At 50.8% G+C, this 22,618-nt stretch overlaps 1 protein-coding gene across 5 annotated transcripts in view; it reads right to left on the reverse strand.

The window, feature by feature from the left end:
- The window catches only part of SNX29 (sorting nexin 29), a 551,544-nt gene that overhangs the window by 261,021 nt on the left and 267,905 nt on the right, over positions 1-22,618 (reverse strand). For 4 of the 5 annotated variants that reach the window (XM_047780471.1, XM_047780470.1, XM_047780473.1 and 1 more), the window contains one exon: positions 11,404-11,510. In XM_047780471.1, the coding sequence (XP_047636427.1) occupies positions 11,404-11,510 (107 nt within the window). Of the gene's footprint in view, positions 1-11,403; positions 11,511-22,618 lie in introns of those variants that run through there. The other variant, XR_007134934.1, reaches the window with a different exon arrangement.

Here is a 22,618-nt window from a genome sequence, read left to right on the forward strand (position 1 = left end):
CTTACCCTTCCAAGTGGTGCCTCAGGGCTCCAGGCTGGCATCATCCTAGAGCTCTGCCACATGGAACGCAGAGCTTCCGGGGTCGTCATCGCGAGGAAAACGAGAACAGAAAATTCACAGCAACTCTTCAGGCTTCAGCCCAGGAGGAGGCTCATCATTTCTACTTACAGCCCATTGGCCAGGACAAGCCACACGGTCCCAGCCTCACCTAAGGGAGACGGGAAAGTGCACCAGGTCTGCTTGTGCAGGGAGAGAGAAATGAGACAGGCTAGATGACCACACAGCACGGTCTCTGCCACACCAGCATCAGCCATGTTTTCTGTCTCTGCAACCAAAAGACCCTGCAAGGACAGAAGCACCAACTGGGGGCCAGGGATCAGGGGAGCTGCAGGGACCACACCAGTGAACAGGACAACGCGAGAGCGGCCACTGCAGAAGCCACAGTGCAGGGAGCGACGGGCAAAGAACAAGGGAAACAAGAACAGACAAGAGAAGCAAAGACCTGTGCAACACCGCGCAGCTGGGACGAGGGGTGGGAACGTCGCAGGACGCCCGGGGTAAGTGAACCCAGCCTTTGGAGCGCAGAGGGGCGTGGGGAAGGTTTCTAGGATGAGACGTGAAAGCTCAGAAACAGTCAGCCTGGAAAATGGGGAAGGGAGCGGCCATGGAGAAAGAACAGGGTTCGAGGTAAGAAACCAGCCTGGAGAAAGGTCTAAAGCTGGGTGAGGACACGCACATCTGGGGACCGACACCAGCACAAGGTGCGGCAAAAAACAAAGCCAATGAAGAAGGCCAGAGCGCGGTGCACACGGGCTTACTTATAAAGGGGTAGGGTCACAAGAGTCCAAGTAATGTTTTCGTTTGTTTGTCTTTTTAGGGCCGCACCCGAGGCATATGGAGGTTCCCAGTCTAGGGGTCCAATCGAGGCTGTAGCTGCTGACCTGCGCCACAGCCGCAGCAAAGCCAGATCCAAGCCACGTCTGTGACCTACACCACAGCTCACGGCAGCCCTGTGGGCTCCTTAACCCCCTGAGCGAGGCCAGGGATCGAACCCGCATCCTCATGGATCCTAGTCAGATTCGCTTCTGCTGTGCCACGACGGGAACTCCATGACTCCAAGTTTTAAGGAAGAAAATGGCCCAAGCTGACTGGGCCTGGGGTGGCTTTTCATTATTCCATCAACATGCATTAAAATCACTGCCTCATCCCTCCCTGTTTCAGCAATCTGCCCCCCTGCACCCCCAGTTCCCACGGCTCCACATTGTTGGGAACAATCCCTAGATGTCACTGGTGGGCTGGGCCCCCTGTCCCTTCTCCTGGCACATCCTGAACACAGAGCCCAAGCTCGACAGCATGGTGCCCTGTCACTCCTTCCCTTCCGTGATCCAAACAACTCCTTCTCGGGGCCCAAGAAGCAGCTTCAAGAAGTAACTTCCCGTCTCGAGATGGAGAGCAAATATAAAACAGGCCCAAAATAGTGTGGGTCTGAAAAGCTGAAAACCAGCCACCATAATTACAAGTATTTTTATCCATCGCCCAAAAAGGAGCAGCGGATCATTTTCCAAGCGTCTCTCCAAGGAAGCTCATCTGCTCCATCTCAGGTGCTCCTGACTCCAGAGATGCGGCCGGAAATGAGGCTGCAGGTTCCATGTAACAGGCGTGGGAGCCGAAGAAGAGACAAGGGTGGGGACACCGTGCAAAGAGCCAGGCCAGTGGAATCACCGTCAAGGTGGGCAGTGACCCCACCATGAGACGGGCAAAGAGATGCCCTGAGATGGACAAGAGAAATCAGGAGACGCTCAGGGATGCGAGTGGCCAGTCTAGAGTGTGGGTGTGGGGACCCAGGAGCCTGAGGGTCACCTGGAGCACAACCTGACCCCCGCCGGGTGCAATGGGGAAAAAAGGGCTGGTGTGGGGGAAGGCCTGCCCGGCCAGAAGGGGGCGCTGTGCAAAGGGGGGCCTTTGCCTCTGCTATCAGGGGGCAGGGGGCTGAGCTCACAGAAGCAGGCTGGGGACAGCAGATGAGCTCATGAGGCAGGGGAGCAGGCTGCCCTCGGAGCAAGCACTCAGGCCGTGCACATCGGTGAGGCTTACAAGCACCACGGGGTCTGTCAGCCAGAATCTATTTCTCTTATCCGTCCTTATCCCTTCAATAATTCCCTCAGGTTTGACAAGCTAAGAGCCAGCATGCCTGTCTCTGCTCTCATCACCCAGCTCCCCTTAGAGTTAAACATGAAAGCCAGCCAGCCAGCAAGGCCTGGTTCCTGCTTCTAGCTAAGCAAGCTGGAAGGGCCACGAACTCTGGAGTCAGCCAGGATCAGGTCCTGGCTCCACGCGGGGAAGCTCTGAGACCTTGGACAGGTGAGTCATCACTGCCGAGCCTCAGGGTCTCTATCTGCAAGGATGCAGCAAACGTTAGACAGTCCAACGCGACGCAATTAGCACAGGGCCTACAAACAGAGGAAGTCCTCAACTTACGCCAACTGCTATGACTGTCGAATCATCAATGTTTGAGCAGATGTCACAAAAGCCTAAGCCCTCAGCGCACCAAGCACATCAAAGACCCTCAAAACACATTGGAAGGGGTACCAAACACTGCGTTTCTTTTCTCTTCTGGCTTTTTAGGGCCACACCTGCAGCATATGCAAGTTCCCAGGCGAGGGGTTGAATCGGAGGTGCAGCCGCCGGCCGACACCACAGCCACGGCGACGCAGGATCCGACCTGCATCCTCATGGACACTACATCAGGTTCTTAACCTGCTGAGCCATGAGGGGAACTCTCTAACCACCCGGTTTCTTCAATGAACAAGTTCCAGGTAAAGAAGGAAGGGAGGGGAGGGAAAAGGGATGGGAAACCTGCAGATGAAAAGAGAGGTCAGGGGTCCATGAACAGAGCACAGCTCGTGGATGGACACCATGTGCAACCTCATTCAAACATGTGTCTGAATTGAAAACCTGAACCCTCACCAGGCATTTGATAATGTTAAGAAATTACTGCTCATTTTTAGGTGTGATATTACAAGATTTTACTCTTTTCAACAATAGAGGGGTCCTTATGCTTCACTAGAGACATCTTCCAAAGTGCCTTGGGGCGGAGGCAGGGCTGTGCTCTGGATCTGCCTCGATGCACTACGAGGCGCTGGCGGGCAGGAGATGTGCAGACAAAGCGAGACTGGCCCCGTGCTGGCCGCCACGGCCGGGGGTGGCGGGCGCACGCAAGGTCATTGCTCTTCTGTCTGTTCTACATTCAAAGTATCCATGGTAAAAACGCATTTTGAAAAAGGTGCTGGAGCTGCCCGGGATCTTCACCGGGGCGCTAGTTCATTCCCAAGGGCACAGCAGAGGCCCAGAAATCCTGGGAGCCCCGATCCAACCTGCTCCAGTTCCAAGGGCTGACACAACTCTGCTGGTGACACAGTGGTGGTTGACATTAGCTGTAATTAAGGCAGGAGACAAGCAAAGAGGGAGGAAGACCAGGGCAAGGCCATGTCGTGTGAATTAGGTGCAAAAGACTCCTTCGTAGGAATTAAAGGAGGGGAGCAGGAAGCAAGGGGCCCTGCCATGTGGGTGTGTTTAAGAAACAGGTATTTGGATATTTGGTCCTGGGCTGCTGTTCTCGCCTCACAGCTCCCCAGACTCCTGGGATTTCTTAAGTGTTGACAATGATAAAGATGTCTTTTATGCTAACGAGGCGACTTGAGGGATGGGGGCTGGCTGCAGAAGAACCAGCCCTGCGCTCGGAGGGTTGGAACATTCTGTCCTACCCGCTGGCCTCCAGGGACAGGAGAGGGGCTGGAGGGTGCGTCCATCACCAGGGGTCAGTGACTTGACCAGTCCTGGGATGAAGCCCCTATTTTCACGGCTAGGGCAGGGTTCGGGAGGCCCCAGGCTGGCGAACGGTGGGGATCCGGGGAGAGTGGTGTGGCTGCAGGGCCGTGGATGCATCGCGGTCCTTCCCCGACTCCTTGCCCTGGGCAGCTCTTCCACCCGGCTGTTCCTGACTCACACCCTTTTACAGTAAACCAGTCCTCGAGGGAGTGACATAGTTCCGAGCTCTGGGAGCTGCTCTAGCAAATTAATCAAACCCAGGAGGGGGTCTTGGGGTTCTAGCCAGTCCACTGGAAGCACAGGTAACAGTCTGGGCTGGCACCTGGCGTCTGAAGTGCAGGGCGCTCTCGTGGGACTGGCCTGCCCCCTGTGGAATCCAATTCTAACTCTACAGAGTGTCAGAATTCAGTTGAATTCTCAGACACTCTGCTGGTATGGGAAAGCCTGCACACACACACACACACACACACACACACACACACACACACACACGTGAATTGGGTCCAGGAACCCTTTTGCAGGCCCCCTAAAAGAAGCTCTGTTATAAGAAGTCTCTCCCCATAAAAAAGAACAAAACAATGCCATCTGCAGCAACACAGATGCAACCAGTGATTCTCTTGCGAGGTGAAGTCAGTCAGAAAGAGAAAGACATTCCGTATGATACCAACTTCGATGTGGAATCTAAAATAGGGCACAAATGAACCTATCTACAGAACAGAAACAGACTCACGGACATAGAGAACAGACCTCTATCTGCCACCAGGGACGGGGAGGAGGAGGAGGAGCGGGAGCTCGGGGTTCGCAGGTGCAAACTACCACGTTTACAATGGAAGGGCAAGGGAGGGACCTCTATCCAGTCTCTTGGGATAGAACATGATGGAAGATAGTATGAGACAAAGAATGTATATAAATGAATAACTGAGTCACTTCGCTGTTCAGTAGAAAGTGGCACAACACTGCAAATCAACTACACTTTAATTAAAAAAACAAACAAAAAAAAAACATTGGGGGAAAAAAGTCTATCTCTGATATCCCAAGCTGAGATTCCCTGGGATTGGCATGGGCCTCAGGATGAGGGGTTTTTTTAAGGGTATTGCAGTTTGTTTTGTTCATTTGTTCGTTTTTAAGAGCTCTAATCTTTTACAGGTACATCCTGAAATACTTAGGAATGGCCAACTCGGGTTTGCTTCAAAATACCAGGAGAGATTGGGGGGTAGGGTGGGGTCAGGAGTCACTAACTGCTGAAGCCAAAGGATGGGTATTCGGAGGCTGACTGAATTCTTCCATTTGTGGATCTTTTCCATAATAAAGAGATTTTAAGAACTCCTTGAAGGTTTGGTCTGGCTAGTCATTTATGCTTTAGTGGGAACTATGCCTCCCCCTCTGGAAAGGAGCACTCCTTACCCATTTTCACTCCTGCCTCACAAACGCAAACACCCAGGTGCATGGGGAGCAAACTGTTTTCCCCTTAGGAGGTGAGAGCATGGTCTCAACCTGCTTAGCATCGTGTGATATTAAAAAAAACAAACTCCCATCATTCTCTTCATTTTGGGCAACAGTTTGAGGGAGAACTCAGCTGAGAGGTCTGCATCCTGAGTCCTTACACGGAATCCAGCCTGTTACTTCAAAGCCTGTTTTGCTTCTCGATAAAAATGACTCCCAGCTAACATCAAGAGTGTTGGAACCCACTGGCGCTAATTTGTGAAGCCACTGCTGGTGGTGTAATTGCCCCCAGGGTCCTGGCTGCTTCAGGAACTTGGACGTGGTATTAAAATGATGCTCCCACTCACAGTTATCCACAGCATGGGATTATGAATGTATTTTTTACCAGCTTGATGCTTACGCTTACTTTTCCATTAATAGTAACTCTGCCACTATAATGAGAATAAGTGCTGCTAATAACACATTTATTTCACCCATGAGCAAATATTCACCTCATTCATAAGTAGATGATAAGAAGCCTATAATTGGAAAGATCAATCAACTGCTAGCTGAGACCTGAAATGTGGGAGGAAGTCAAGTTCTGTCTGCAGAGGCCGGACTGGCAGCACTGTGCAGGCAGGGCTGTGACGCAGCCTCGGGACAGGGTGAAGAAGGCCACTGCCGTTGCGTAAAGGAGCCCCAGAGAGCGGAGGCTCACAGACATTTCCAAAGCTTCCTAGGAAGCAGGAAGGAATCCTGGAGACAGATTCTACCCTCGGCTAAAAAGGAATCACTGTTAACATTCAGGAAATCAGGAGCACTCTGCCCAGAGAAGGAACTGGAACCAGAACAGCTCTGGCCAGTTCACACAGGGGCAAAGAGAGAGTCCCCAAGACTCTGCTGCTGAATTAATGGCTTCTCAGGCACTCTGGCCACTCTTGTTTAATCCAGGTGTGAAAGCCCCAGGTGTCACAGTCCCACCTCCCCCCAGCCCAAAGGAGGGCTAAGGACCCAGATGGACTCCCTGCTGCCACAGCAGGCGAGAGTGGGGGTAGTCATTCCTCCAAAGGGCATCAGGACAGAGGGAGAAAAGAAAGCACAAAGGGACCTCCTGTCCACTGCAGACACTGAACCTGGCCATTCATATCTCATGCTCAAAGCAACCCTCCAGGAGGTGTTATTGGCCCAATTTCACTGACAGAGAAACTGAGGCTTAGGGAGGTCGGGTGGCCTGCCCAGGAAGGCATGGCCGTGAGGGACCAGCGTGAGCTCAGTCTGACGTGGGACACCTGTGCTCACCAAGCCACCAGGCTGAAGAAGGTGGTGCAGGACTGAAGCCCAGATGCCACCGACATTCTACACTGCTCTTGACAGCACCTGCTGAAAGAGAGTGGGGAGATCTCTGAGGACAAGTCTGAATGAAGAGCACTGTCCTTGAAAGCGGTGGAGAAGAATCCTAGAGCAAATGGATCTTGGACAAGTCATTTATCCTCCAAACCCTTGGTGGGAACAAATCCATTTTCTCTGAGACCTAGATCTTCAAGAGGGTTGGGAAGTACACCAAAGTTTCTGAGCCTCATCCCTAACAGTCCCAAAGAAAAGGAAAGGAATATTCTAGAAATTCCAGTGAGGTGCCCCAATATTGCAAAACTGCTGTTAAACACATAGCTCTGGGACCCCATGAGGCTGCGGTAACTCTACATCTGCCCTCGGGCATTTCAGCCCCGCCTCCTAATGATCGTAACAGATGTGTCTGCCTCACCCCTTAGGCCAGAGTGCCCTAGAGACAGGCTCTGTGTCCTGTTCATCTTTGTCACCCACAGCCAGCCCTGGTCACACAGACGCTACCCACAGATGAAACACCAACAACCGGGCAATCCAACAAAGAAGGAAATCTCTGTCTAGGAATCGCATGCCATCGGAGGGATATCTGGCCTTCAGGCTCCCACCTCTGGCGGCTCATCTCCTAGAAGCATCACCTCTACTGCTCCCGGGGTTGGGAGAGCCACTGAAGGTGAAGGAAGAAGGCTTAGGAGACACTTGATGAACAGGTGCTACATGAGTTGAACCAGGCGTCTGTCACTCAAAGGCCCCTTCAGTCTCTCCACGCTGCCATTGCCCCCAAAACTGACTCTGCCAGAAAGAAGTGTGCCTTATCTAAACTTTCTTCTTCTTAGACATCGAATCCTTCCACTGGGACATGCCGAACCACAGAGGGGCCGTGGACAACCCACTCCCCCCATGAGAGTGCAGAGAAGTCCCGCCATCTCTCTTTAAACATGACCCTGAACAGCCGCGAGACGGACCAGCATCTGCTCGATAGTTACAGAGCTCTGACTACGTGCTGGAGCCCATTTAGGCAGCAAAGTGATGTCCCCAGCTCCCTCAAGGAGCCCCCAGCCTGGCATGCTGCTGCACGTGGCTTCAGAAGCCGGTTACAACCGAGCACAGGTGGGACATGCGCCCTGCTGCAGTCGCGAAGGGTATGGGACCAGGCCCCCCACCCCACCCCACCCCCCAGCACGACTGCAAAAGGCCCAGGAGCAGCGTTTCTGTCAGCGGCTGCTGGCGCCCTCCTCCTGCATCTCTCAGACGCTCCTGGTGGCTGGCCCTTCTCTTCACAGTCTCTTTTCTTCCCCTGCACCCGGCCTCCCAGAGCAGAGCAGGATTATGGCTTTGGCCTCTAGTACGAGGCCACCTGGGTGAGGCAAAGCCAGCTCTGCTCCTTACCAGCCAAGAAACCTTGGCCAAGCTACTTAACTTCTCGAAACTGTGTCTGTGAACAGTATCTCCCTCAGGGAACTCTGCTGAGGATGACAGGCATTCATCGGCGTAAAGCACAGTCACCAGAATTAAAAGCATGCACCTGCCAGCTAGCGGCTGATATTCCAGAGGCTCGACTACAATCGGTGTTTGGATATCCTGTTCTTTCCCGGCCAGGGTAGCCTACATGTGCCAGGATTCTCTTTTCCTTCTTGTTTTCAAAAGCTGACCACTGCAGGGAGTCTGGGACAACCTCTGCCCCTCCCGTCTTGGGCCCCCCATCCGCACCAGCTCCTCCCTGTGGTGCTGACTACGGGGCCTGAGCTGTCTATGCAGCGTGCAGTGTGGATGTGCAGGTGGGTGGAATGGATTTAATGCTCTGAAAGAAGCTAGAGAAAGAAGGCTCAGGACCTCCCTCTTGGTTGGGATGAATCACAGAAGAGTCATTCAAGTGTTGGGGATTTTAAATAGTCCTATTCTTTTAAATGAAGTGGTTTTTCTTCCTTTGCCCTTTTGAAATGGAAAGAGGGGTGCAGGACGCTCCCCCTCACGCTTTCATCGCTTTCAAGGAGCCACTGCAATGCGTGTTTCCGACTCTTCCTTGCTAATTTCTTTCTCAGTAAGATGGCATCACGGAGAATGGGCTGGATGAATGCCAGCATAGAGGCTGCGCTGAGGGTGAGGGTCGTGGCGTAAGGAGATGCTAATGCTGCTCCCACATCAGAGACTGACAGCAGCTCGCTCTGCAACCAGCGACAGGAGAGACCTGCGCGGGGCAGCGGATGCCGCTGGAGGCCCAGCTCTGTCCAGCTCAGCTCTCCCCCAGCTCGTGGACCACAGCCATCGGCTCCACTGCTCCGAGGTAAGAGAACCACAGCAGAGGTGAAAGGCGGCTCCGGGCTGGCGGGAGAGGTCTGTCACCCTGAGCACCGCTCCCTCGGACGTGGCAGTTCAACACTGACCTCCCTTGCAGATGACAGGAACAGCAGCAGTGGCGCAAGGGAACAGTAACCTCCCATCGCGCCTCCACCTTCCTGCACATGGCAGGGGGCAGGAGGGCACTGACATGGGGAGACATCCGTGGGGTCAAAGCGGAGGGTGACAGGGCAGCCACTGAACCCTGAACCCACCAAGCAACCAACGAAGCAGCCGGCCCTTGTTCAACTATAGTGCTTCCTCGATGCGTCGAGCAGCCGGTTCCCCAGCCCTCTGAGCCCGTTTCTGCCCGGCGCCCAAAGGGGTCAAGGGACTCGAGCACTGGCCTCTAAGCTGCGCGGGTCTGACGATGATTTTATATGTGGGCGCCTCACCCTGGTTCCCCCGAAAGGGACAGAAGCTCCAAGGCCTTTCACCCTGGTCAGAACGCTTCACCCTTCCTAGCTCAGCAGCCCTCACTCGGCAAACCAGAGACACCCCTGTCCCCAGAGACCTTCATCTGCCTTCATTCAAGGGTGGTCCAGCATTCACCGCTTGTCAACAGACGGGCACAGAGATGAAAAGGACTGCCTCTGCCAGCCGGAGGTGGGGACGCCAGGACTGTCACGATCCCGAGGGCCGCTCTCCTCCCCACCTGGGCTTTCTGCCACCAGCCAGCTCTGGTCTCCTGACCCCGAATAAGGACCCGCGGTCAGATGTTGTGGGGACAGTCCCCTCAGGGCCCAGGCCCTCCCCTCCTGGTCTGACTCCTCCCCGGCTGCCTGTTTTTGCCAAGACCCGGGTCTGCCTCCCCTTGAGCTCGCTCAGAAGTCAAGTTGCTTCTAAAGTCCGCTCCCTTCCGTAGAGGCCATGTAGAAACCCATGAAACAGCCGCAGGGGTGGCAGCCTGAACCAGGGCAGGGCTCGGGGGCTCCCCAGCAAAGGCCCTGCCTCTGAGGCCCACCCCAGGTCGGGGGGGGGGGGGATCTCCACGGCAACGTGGGTGTTTTTTTCCTGACTCAAAAACTAGAAGAACTGAATATAGTTATACACGTATGTGCACACCCACGGACAAACACCACCGCCACGGGACCGCCACACGCACACCTGTACATAATTTATGCATCAGTTACCGAATAAAAAACCTAGTCTCCCAGCTTTACCACGAGTGGTGCTCCTTTAACAACACGACGGAATGTGACCCAGAGATTTTTTTTTTGTGTGTGGTTTTTTTTTTGTCTTTTTGCCTCTTCTAGGGCCGCTTCCCATAGCATGTGGAGGTTACCCAGGCTAGGCGTCAAATCGGAGTTATAGCCACCAGCCCACACCAGAGCCACAGCAACACCAGATCTGAGCTGCATCTGCAACCTACACCACAGCTCATGGCCACGCCGGGTCCTTAACCCACTGAGCAAGGCCAAGGATCGAACCTGTGTCCTCATGGTTCCTAGTCAGAGTCGTTAACCACTGAGACACAATGGGAACTCCAACAATCTCTTTCTTGAACGGTTACTCGCACACACTAATGCTACTCGTCTACACAGTGTTCTTGTTTCTATCTTGGTTAGATTTTTTTACACTGGAGGGATACACACTTGAACCAAGGTACAGATTCAGAAAAAAAAAAGAAAGAAAGAAAAACCTCTATGGCAACATAACCAGCGCAGGGCTTTTTATGTACACCTTGCAGGGTTCCCTAGGAATCAGCACAAAACCAGCGAGGCTTGCTCCCTTCCGGGAGGCAGTTCTTTTTGTAACTTTGACAATGTTATTCCGCAGATTCTTTTGAATCCCCCAGGTCACATGCCTCCCCGCCCATGACTCTGGCTCCTGAAAGGGATGCAAGAAAATAGCTCATCTCATCCACGTTTTCCCATTTCTCAGCACAAAGTTGGAGGGGATAATTCTCTTCTGTTTTGAATATATCGTCTCCAAATCCAAGGGCACAACTGTTTTCTTTTCTTCTCTTTTTTTGCATTTTAGGGCTGCACCCGCAGCACATGGAGGTTCCCAGGCTAGGGGTCGAGTCAGAGATACAGCTACCGGCCTGCACCAGAGCCCCAGCAACTCGGGATCCAAGCCGCATCTGTGACCTCCAACACGGCTCACGGCAACGCCAGGTCCTTGAGACACTGAGTGAGGCCAGGGATCGAACCCACATCCTCATGCATACTCTTTGGAGGCATTTCCGCTGAGCTATGACTGGAACTCCTGTTTTCTTATTTTTAACATTAAATGTTGGTGTTTTTCCTCTTATCTCCTTGCCACAGCTTTCTAATTAAATGATATTTTTCCAAGAACCACCTCTTACTTCTATTAACTACACTGGTTTCACCATGTTGTGTTCTGTTCGTTGGGGCAGAGCGGAGTGTTCCACTGGCTGTTTCTTGAACATCTGTTTAACAGGCTGGGGCTGGGGCTGCAAAGTCCCCGAAGCCGCCTTTCGGGAATAAACGCAGACCCTGGCGGACTTACCTCAATAAGCTTTCTCTCGTAGGAGCTCGCTAGTTCCTCGGCCACTTCTCCCGGCTTCTGCTCAGTGACTGCCACTTCTCCATCAACATTCCAAAGATTTGGTACACCTTTAAGCAAGAAAGACAGTCCGTGAGTATTTTAACAGTAATCAAAAACAATTCTCTCAGTTAAAAAAAAAAAGAAGGAAGGAAGGAAGGAAGGAGAAAAAAAAATTCTCCTTTTCCAAATGGCTTCTTCAAGAAGGCTCTTGTTCCAGGAGGGGTAAAATATCATGAATTGCTTCAACACTGCATCATTTTCACACACGTTCAAGAAAGTGAATATGACACTGTATTTAAAAACAGCATTACTCTCCTAGAGACAGACGCACAGGAGTCTGTGGAATGACCTTGACACCACTTTCCACTTCAGGGGAAAACAGATAAGGCTCTGGCACACGGAAGAGAGCCTACACCTGCATCTTTTATGCTGGTCACATTTCCTTTCCCCAACAGAAAAGTTTCCCAGGAGGTAGTGCCTGCCTAGAGCCCGCAGTGAAACGGTGGTGGGGCTCGGATTACATTTAGAACCAACAAGAACTGGCATCTATAAACTGTACGTGTATCGAAAGTAAGAAAGCTTCTGGAAAAACTCTGAAACCGATGCACAAGGACAATGCAAAGACATCTGCAAGAGAGACCGGCCCCTGGGTCAGCGCAAGAATTAGCTCGGTAGGTGCCAGGGGCATTGTTTCTGCTACCAGACATCCATCCATAAACGCCTGCTTTGTGGAGAAGAGTACACAGACAGAAACCGGGGAGGAGCCAGAGAATTCCAAGAGAAGTAGGACAACAAAAGCAGGGAAGAGCTCCTGAGGAGCAGCTAAGGAAAAGACCCCCTGCTGTGATTCAAGACTACAGATCTGGGAGTTCCCATTGTGGCGCAGTGGTTAACGAATCCGACTAGGAACCATAAGGTTGTGGGTTTGATCCCTGCCCTTGCTCAGTGGGTTAAGGATCCAGTGTTGCCGTGAGCTGTGGTGTGGGTGGCAGACACAGCTCGGATCCCTTGTTGCTGTGGCTCTGGCGTAGGCTGGTGGCTACAGCTCCAATTGGACCCCTAGCCTGGGAACCTCCACATGCCACAGGAGCGGCTCAAGAAAAGGCAAAAAACAAAATAAATTAATTAATTAATTAAAAAAAAAAGACTACAGATTTGGAGCTCCCATTGTGGCTCAGCAGAAATGAAACCAACTAGTATCCATGAGGATGCAGATTTGATCCTTGGCCTCACTCAGTAGGTTAAGGATCTGGCATTGCCATGAGCTATGATGCAGGTTGCAGATGCAGTTTGCATCCTCCGTTGCTGTGGCTGTGGCGTAGGCCAGCAGCTGTAGCTCCAATTTGACCCCAAGCCTAGGAACCTCCATATGCTGCGGGTAAGGCCCTTAAGACAAAGTACCAATCTGCCCCAATTCTGAAGTCAAGAAGCATCAGCAATGCAGACACCTGTGTGTCCTGAGACCAGACACCTGGGTGCCCCAATTAAGTGTGATGAGACAGCAACAAGGGAAAAGAGGAAGCCAAGGCCAGACTTCCAGCTACTGGGATTTGAGGGACGAGGACAGGCACTGAGGGAGAAGGTCAACCTGGAGAAAGGCTGAGCAAAAATGGGAGTCGCTGCACCTGAACTGAGCTGCAGCTCTGCCCACAGCCCCACACCAAGTCCCCGCAGGCTGGTCAGGGCCGCGGAGACAGCAAGGCCCTGGCTGAACAGTACAGAACATGCAGGAATAAAACCTCCAGGTGTCTCCATTCCAGGAGTGGCCAGGTCCAGCCACTACTGTGGGGAGTGACCTGGGTACAACCTGTTAAAGCTGACAGACAGGACACGTTAATTTACAGGCACATCTGCTCCAAACCTCATTAAAAGACCAATTAAAAATAATTCTTTCTCAAGGGACCACCCTTAAAGAAAAACAAGAATGAGAAAGAAAACAATACAGCAAAGTTTTAGAAGCTGAGAAGCAGACAGGTACCCGGTGCGAGACCTGACAGGCCTGAGAAAAGGTCATTCTTAGCGGCAAGTGGGCAACTCTGAAAGCTACTTGCTTAAAACGAACAGCTCACACAAACTGTTAACATAAGACACTTCTAGAAGTGGAAGTGGATCCTGGCTAACAGTCAAAAGGAGGGATTAAAAAGTCAAATGCTATATGATATCACTTATATCTGGAATCTAATATATGGCACAAATTCGTGGACATGGAGAGCAGACTTGTGGTTGCCAAGGCAGAGGGGGAGGGAGTGGGATGGGCTGGGAGTCTGGGGTTTGTAGATGCAAACTATTGCCTTTGGAGAGATAAGCAATGAGACCCTGCTGTGTAGCAAAGGGAACTATGTCTAGTCACTTGCGCTGGAGGATAATGTGAGAAAAAGAATGGATACATGTATGTGTGACTGGGTCACTTTGCTGTTCAGTAGAAAATGGACAGAACACTGTAAAGCAGCTATAATGAAAAAAATAATCATTTTTAAAAATTTTATTAAAATTGAAAAAAAGAAGAGAAAAAAGTCTATTTTAAGAAGCAACGAGCAGAAGACTATGGGTTTATTTTCTAGAAAAGATAGGAAAAAAAAAAAAAAGTAGTCACGCCTGAGTTGAAGGTGGAGGTATTTTTATTGAAAACAGAGGTAAAAATAACACCCACCGAACTTCTGAAGTCCTCTCCTGCTTCTTCCCGCCCCCTCTCCCAGCACACACCTCTAAGCAAAGGAGCAGAAAGCCCTTTCCTGGGACTCGACCAGCCCCAAAGCAAAGACCTAAAGAGCCCAACGAAGGGGGCTTTCCGGGGAAGTGGCACAGCCCAGTCACCCCAACAAGAAGTGGTCATAGTTTTTAAATCAGTGTTTGAGTACCTCATTCCTACCTCTGAAAAGACAGCTAGAAGTCACCCCACATTTGAGATAAACGCCTAAGACAAAAGGGACCAGAATAAACACACAGAGAAATCAACTTGTAGGAAAGAAAAACTGAGCGAGAAGAGCACTTCAAAAGCAAACTGCCAGCCACACTTCTAGGGAGAGAGGACAAGGTGTGACTGAGAAACAGGAAGAGGGGGAGATTCAAAAAGAACACAGAGAAGGGGGGGACCTTTGGAAAGGCAAACTTTTGACAGCATAAATGGAACACCACGTACAAGGGAAAAGGCCAAGGAATTCCTAGAGAACAGAGCCACGGGATGACAAAACAGACAACACAAAAAGGAAATTGAGAATCACCACATCAGAAGAGCTCAAGATAGAAAAAATCACGGAGAGGAGGAAACCAAAGATACAAGTGGAGAAACGTCCCAGAAGCCGCAGACCCGACAGGTGAGGGTGAAGAGCGCGATGAGTGAGAGCCGTGGACACGGCGCAGAGCAGGAGGGCTCACGCCCACGAGTGGAGGGCAGCACCCACAAAGGACGTAAGCTGGGACACACGAAGTGACATCGTCCACAGACCGAGAGGAATGACTTCCAGCCCAGAATGACACACAAAGCCCAAGCCTTGAGGAGCGGGTGAAGGCGATCAGAGGCAGGCAGGCTCCCAAGACGATCGCCTCCCACGCAGAGAAGGGGAGACATCTGGGAAGAGGCAAAGCACGGTGCCAAGACACAGGGGAGCCAACTCCCTGAGAAAACTCCTCAGGGTAACCAGCGTGGAGAAAACCCGAACGGCCATCCTGAATAGGTAGATGAGCAACATGCAGTACAGCCTTAGAGGGACTATTACTCAGCTTTAGTAAGAAATGACAAAAAATAAAATAAAAAAGAAAGAAAGAACTAAGAAGAAATAAAGTATGGGGAGGTCCCTGGCGGTCTAGTGTTGGCACTCAGCCCTCTTGCTCACCACCGCAGCCTGGGTCCCATCCCTGGCCTGGGAACGGAGACCCCGCATCGAGCCCAGCATGCGTGGGGCCGGAAGAAAAAGGGAGTGAAGCACTGACATGCGCTGCAACTCGGATGAACCCTGAAAACACGACGTGCAGTGAACAAAGCCAGACACAAAAGGCCTCATGGTGCGTGAGTCCACGAACTGTCCAGAGCAAGAACTGGTCTCCAGAGGCTGGAAGGAAAGAGAAGTGGGGAGTGATTCCAACGAGCGAAGAATTCCTTTGGGTGATAAAAATGCTATCATCTGAAATAGGATGGTTCAGGTGATAGTTATGGAAATAGGAAATAATGATGATTGTAGGTGTCCACAGACAGATGAAAGGATAAAGATGATGCGGTATATATATCCACACCAGAAAACTATTCAGCCATAAAAAATAAAATAATGCCATTTGCAGCAACAGGGATGGGCCTAGAGATTATTATCCCAAATGACGTATGCCAGACAGAGAAAGAAAAATACCCTGTCACTTATATGTGGAATCTAAAACATGACACAAGTGAACTTAACTACAAAAGAGAAGCAGACTCACAGACGCATAGAACAGACCTGTGGCTGCCAAGGGGGAGGCGCGGGGGTGGAGGGATGGACTGAGAGTTTGGGGTGAGCAGATGCCAACCATTATACACAGGATGGAGAAACACCAAGGGCCCACTGTAGAGCACAGGGAACAATAGCCAACGTCCTGGAATAAACAACAGTGGAAAAGTATGAAAAAGAACATACTCATGTAACTGAATCACCTCTCTGTACACCTGACACAATACAACACTGTAAACCAAGGATACTTCAATTTCAAAAAAGAAAAAAGGGAAGAATGACGGTGGTACAACCTTGTGAATATGCCGAAGCCACGGAGGGGCGCACTTTAAATGGATGCATTTTAGACTGTGTGAATTATATCTCGATAAAAGAGGAGCAGGAGTGAGTGAGAGAGCACAGCACCCAGAGGAGTCAGGCTTCTTCCAGCTACAAGTCAAAAGGGCTCCAGGAGAGATGACCTGAGGATGACACTAACTCCTCCAAACCTGAACAGACTGAGGAGATTTACGTAACTGAGGGAGCATTTGGAGGTGAATCAGTGATAAGGGTGCAGAACACCAGCAAAATCTAAAAATGAAAACAGGTTAAGTATCAATTCAAGAAACCGAAAAAGTTGTGCAAAAATAATGAGCTTGCATCTCATGGCTCAGCTGTGGAGAGTGTTTTCGGAGTTGTACGAATGTAACTGGGGCTCATTGATAGGACCAAAATGATAACGACGGTGTTAGATTCAATCACAGCTGGAGTGTGTGTGTGTGTGTGTACTTCAAGGCCACAGAGGATCAGAGAATGCTACCCTTCATCTTCCACAGTGAGAAACCAATAAACAACACCTACAAAAACCAACGAGTGGCAATAAATACATATTATTCAGAGACATCAAAGTAACTACCAAAAGAATCAGTTAAAAAGTGTGAAGCAGGAGTTCCCGTTGTGGCGCAGTGGTTAACGAATCCGATTAGGAACCATGAGGTTGCGGGTTCGATCCCTGCCCTTGCTCAGTGGGTTAACGATCCAGCGTTGCCGTGAGCTGTGGTGTAGGTTGCAGACGAGGCTCGAATCCCGTGTTGCTGTGGCTCTGGCGTAGGCCAGCGGCTACAGCTCCGATTAGACCCCTAGCCTGGGAACCTCCATATGCCACAGTAGCAGCCCTAGAAATGGCAAAAAAAAAAAAAAAAAAAAAAAAAGACAAAAAAAGATAAAAAAAAAGTGTGAAGCAGCTGCTGATCAGGCCTTGGGAGTTCCCTTTATGGCTCAGCAGAAACAAATCCAACTAGTATACATGACGCTGTGGGTTCGATCCCTGGTCTTGCCCAGTGGGTCGGGGATCTGGCATGGCCATGACCTGTGGTGGAGATCCCATATTCCTGTGGCTGTGGTGTAGGCCGACAGGTCGTAGCTCCAATTCGACCCCTAGCCTGGGAATTTCCATATGCCATGGGTGTGGCCCTAAAAAGCAAAAAACAAAAAAACAAAAATAAAAACAAAAGAAGTATCAGGTCTTTTATCATAAGGCTATGTACAAAACTTAAAAAAAAAAAAACAAAAAAAAACTTGGGAGTTCCCATTGTGGCTCAGAGGTAACAAAACCGACTAGTATCCATGAGAACATGGGTTTGATCTCCGGCCTCGCTCAGTGGGTTAGGGATCCGGCATTGCCGTGAGCCGTGGTGTAAGTTGCAGACGTGGCTCGGGTCTGGCACTGCTGTGGCTGTGGTGTAGGCCGGCGGCTACAGCTCCAATTCGACCCCTAGCCTGGGAACTTCCATATGCGGCAGGTGTGGCCCTAAACGGCAAAATAAAGGGGGGGGCGGTATTTTTCACAGTACTAGAATAACATGTACGGAAACCCAAAAGACCCTGAATAGCAAAGAAACCTGAATAAAGAAGAACAGAGCTGGAGGTCTGACCCTCCCCAACTTCAGGCGCCACTACACTGCTGCAGTGGCCCCAGCGGTACCGACCTACAGCACGGAGATCAGTGGAACGGGACAGAGAGACAAGAGATAAACCCCATCGGTCAATTAATCTCCAACAAAGGAAGACAAAAGGTGCAATGGGGGAAAGACAGTCTTTTCTGGACGGGGTTCTGGGACTTCCCGTGTGGCTCACAACGTAACGACTCGGCTAACGACTCGGCGTTGCCTCTACAGTCAATGGTTCTGGGCAAACTGGACAGCCACCTGGAGAGAAATGAAATCAGAGCATCTTCTCACACCACACACGAAAATAACCTTAACATGACCTTGACACCTAAACATAAGGCAGATACCATGATCTTCAGAGAAGAGCGCACAGGCAGAACCCCATCTGACATAACCGTTAGCAATACTTTTTTTGGATGTGTCTCTTAGAGCAAAGGAAACAAAAGCAAAAACAAACACATGGGGCCTGATTAAATTTAAAAGCTTTTGCACAGCAAAGGAAAGCACTGACAAAACAGAAATACAGCCTAGTGAATGGGAGAAAACATTTGCGAATGACATGACCGATTAGGGGTAAATATCCAAATACAACATTTAAAAAAAAACACAAACTTAATTAAAAAATGGTTGGAAGACCTGAATAGACATTTTCCCAAAGATATTCAGATGGTCAACACATGAAAAGCTGTTCAATATCACTAATCATCAGAAAAATGCAAATCAAAACCACAAATGAGGTTTCACCTCGCACTGGCCATCATCAAAAAGACCACAAATAAATGTTGTCCAGATGTAAATTAGTGCAGCCTCTGTGGAAAACAGTATGGCGGCTCCTCAAAAACACTGAAAAGAGAACCGCGACATGACCCAGCAATTGCATTCCTGGGACTATATCTGAAGAAAGCAAGAACACGAATTCCAAAGGATACACGCAGCCCCATGTTCACAGCAACATTATTTACAATAGTCAAGATATGGAAGCAACCTACGTGTCCATCAGCAGATGGATGGCTAAAGAAGACGCTGTTACAGACCTGGCACACCTCCTTGTGACCAGCAGAAGGGACAAAACAGACAACAAGAGACACAACACAAACACTATTGAGCCATAAAAAGTCTGAAATTTTGTCACATGAACCGACCTGGAGGGTATTAACCTTAGAGAAATCAGTCAGACAAAGACAAATACTGTATGTCACTGCTTACTTGTAGAATCTAAAGACAAAACAAATCATTTGAACACAACAGAAACAGAACTACAGACACAGAGAACAAACCCATGGGTACCAGCGGGGAGAGGGAAGAGGGGAGAGGCCAGAAAGGGGTGGGGAATTAAGACGTACAAACTATTACAGATAAAGTAAGTTACAAGGATATATTGTATAGCACAGAGAATAGAGCCAGTATTTTATAGTAACTTCAAATGGAGTATAAGCTAGAAAAATTTTGAGCCACTATGCTGTCTATAATATTGTAAATCAACTACACTTCAATTTCTAACACTTAAATATTTTCTGTAAAAAGCAGAATTTAGGAGTTCCTGTCGTGGCTCAGTGGTTAACGAATCCAACTAGGAGCCATGAGGTTGCGGGTTTGATCCCTGGCCTTGCTCAGTGGGTTAAGGTCTGGCGTTGTCATGAGCTGTGGTGTAAGTTGCAGATGTGGCTCGGATCCCGTGTTGCTGTGGCTCTGGGAACCTCCATTTGCCGTGGGACCAGCCCTAGAAAAGGCAAAAAGACAAAAAATTTAAAAAATTTAAAAATAAAAATAAAAAGCAGAATTCGAAAGGAGGCTGCAATTGGCAAAGGGAGATGAGACAGCATCTGCGCCCGTCAGAGCAGGGCAGGAGCCCCCATCAGGGAGCTGGATGGAGCTGGTTAGCAGGGCCTGGCGCTAGCACCCGTCGAAGGTGTGACAGGCATGTGACAGCATCGGATTCTGTGCTCTCCAAATACCCTCCTGATGGTGGCCTGATGCTGGCTGCTTTCCTGAGAGGGAGGCCCTGCCAATTAGGAAGGCATGGCCACCCCACCTGCTTGATCTCTGCACGGCCTGTGAGATGTCAGCCCCTGGCCGTCTGTCCTCTGGCACCAGATCCTCTGTGGGGATATTTAAGAGAAATCAACCATCTCCTGCCCTGGAGGAAGCAGACGCATAAACAAGCTTTTTAACCTTCAAGACTAGGGGTGGACCTTGGGTAGCCATGGATTCATCTCTGCTCAGAGTATCCGAGCTGTACACACTACCTGTCTGTCAGTCCAGGAAAACAAAAAACAAACAAACAGGATTTAGTATGCTCCACCATTGCAGGCATCCCTGCAGTGGGGCTGGGGTGGGGGGCGGTCTTTGAATGTGTGCCCAGCAGACTGGGGGGCAACTACCGTACTGAGGCCAAGACATAAATATGGGTCCAAAAGCATGAAGAAGTGAGGGCTGTGTTTCATTCGCTAAACATCTGAAAGCTACCTCCACACACAAGGGGTTCTCAGAAAAATGAAACAGGGATACTGCTTCACCTGGGCGTTCCCATCATGGCTCAGCAGTCAATGAACCTGACAAAGATCCATGAGGATGTGGGCTCGATCCTGGCCTCGCTCGGTGAGTTAAGGGTCCAGCGTTGCCGTGAGCTGTGGTGTAGGCCGCACACACAGCTCAGATCCTGAGCTGCTATCGCTGTGGTGTAGGCTGGCACCTGCAGCTCTGATTAGACCCCTAGCCTTGGAACCTCCATATGCCACAGGAGGCCTAAAAAGACCAAGAAAAAAAAAAAAAAAGATATTGCTTCCCCTTACTCAGCTCTTTGGTGTTACCCAGAATCTTCAGAGCCCAGCTCATCAGAACCTCCCTACTGAGCTCAGTCTGGCCGCAGTAGCTTTGCGCCAAAGGTGAAAACGTTTATGTGTGTCTAGTACACAGTGTCCCAAACCCAGGCAACCTAGTTAACACCCACGTCGTTATGAGCAAAGTCTACCTGTCTTTTACTTGCCCGTCTTCTGAGTAGCCAGCAGTTCTCGTTGGCATGCCCAGGACAAGGTCACCCCAGAAGCTAGGATCCAAATAGAAAAACCTGCCCAAAACAATAAGCCATCTCTCTTTAAATCCAAAGAGACACTGAAACTGTGTTTGGCAGAAGCACAACGACACTTACTTACTTGAGCTCAGAACTTTGTCTCAGGTTCCAGAAAGGCCGCGGGTCTGCTAGCAGCGCTGGCAGGTCATTGAAACTCAGACAACCTGCAGGCATTTCAGCCCCGGGCAGCCTGGCGCCGTGTCTGCGGCAAGTCACCCACGATGAGCAGGCTCTGTGCTGGTCTCACTGGCAGGCAAGGCACCAGAGAACACATCGGGGGGTGGGGGGCAGGGGGGGCGCTGCCTGAGTTATTTTAAGCAAAACTTCAAATACCATAGAGAGCAGTGTGGCCGACGGTATGAGAAGGTTACTGCTTTGCTTTCAATTTAACAAGCTTAGCGTGACCCCAGAGGCAAACAGGATGAGATGCCGGTGGTGAAAGAGGATAAAGAACCATTTTTACAGGCACCCCTTGAACATTCGAGGAATAAAAGGAGGTGGGCCAGGTGTGTAAGAGCAGGCTGGGTTGGGTGGGATGGGCACTGGGGCCACTTCAAGCTGGCAGAGAAGAACAGTTCCTCCTGGGCAGGCGACAATGATCCTTACCAGACAGCCGGCACCCACGCTTGTGCCAGCAAAGGAAACAGTTGCTTAGTCACAGCATCCACCACTAAGTATTCACCGCAACAAGAAGTGAGCATGGCCAACGAGCCCGTGTGAGCTCTGCCATTGAACAGATACCAGGTGCAAAGTGTGGCTCCAGCACTTGCAGGTAAGGGACCCTGGAAACGTCTTTCCATCATTCACTCAACAACTAGCTGCTTGAGATTTATGACATGCCAGGCACGAGACGCTGGATGCTTACTACGGGGTTGGGGAGAGTAGGCAATGCCAGGATGAAGCTTACACTTAAGCGGGAGACTCAGAGTAAAAAACTCTTTAATATGTGAGGCTGTAGGAAGCGGGACGGGAGGGTTAACACGATGGCCGAGGAATGCTAATCAAACCAAGCACAAGGACAGGCCTGGCCACAGAGCTACCATCTGAGCAGAAACCAGAACAAGGGGGGATGGAGCCATGCAAAGCCCTGGGGACAGCAGGCCTGGGGACGACGGCAAGAGCAAAGGCCCCGAGGCAGGCAGAGGCCTTAGGTGTTCCAGGAGCAGCAGGGCGGCCAGTGCAGCTGAGGGAGAACACGTGAGGAAGGGGTGCAGGGGAGACGGCGGGGCCTGCAGGCTGTGGTACTGCACTCTGAGCAAAACGGGAAGCCTCTGGAAGATTCTGAACAGCAGGCGGAATGATCAGACGTCTTTTTTTTTTAAGATGGCTCTACATGGCATATGAAGGGGTTCGTGTGGAGGCTGGGAGGGGAGGCAGAGTGGGTGGGGTAGGGGGCGGGTACACAGCTCAGGTCTCCCTTGGAGGGCGAACTCGCCAGTGCACAGGCAGCAAGGGTGCGGTCGGCTGACGACCTCTAGAGACAGCACCTTCCGGGTGTGCACCTGCGGGTTAGCCCTGGCCAGCGACTGCGCACGGAGGGCTATCTCTAGGCAACGTGGGACCCCTCTAAAAAGACCTCTTGGCACAGAGCTCCCACTGGGCTGGGCGGGCAAGACCTTATTAGATCTGCATCCAAGTCTGAGGCTTTCCCTGCCCGCCACTGCCCCCTTTATCTCAGAGGCATCACCCCCAGGACTCCTCCCACATGCCTTTGTCGCAGCATCTTCTTCCTCGAGAGTCCAGGGCACAGAGCTGGCTGC

Source organism: Phacochoerus africanus, chromosome 5 (assembly GCF_016906955.1).
Source record: "Phacochoerus africanus isolate WHEZ1 chromosome 5, ROS_Pafr_v1, whole genome shotgun sequence".
Classification (NCBI taxonomy): Eukaryota; Metazoa; Chordata; class Mammalia; order Artiodactyla; family Suidae; genus Phacochoerus; species Phacochoerus africanus.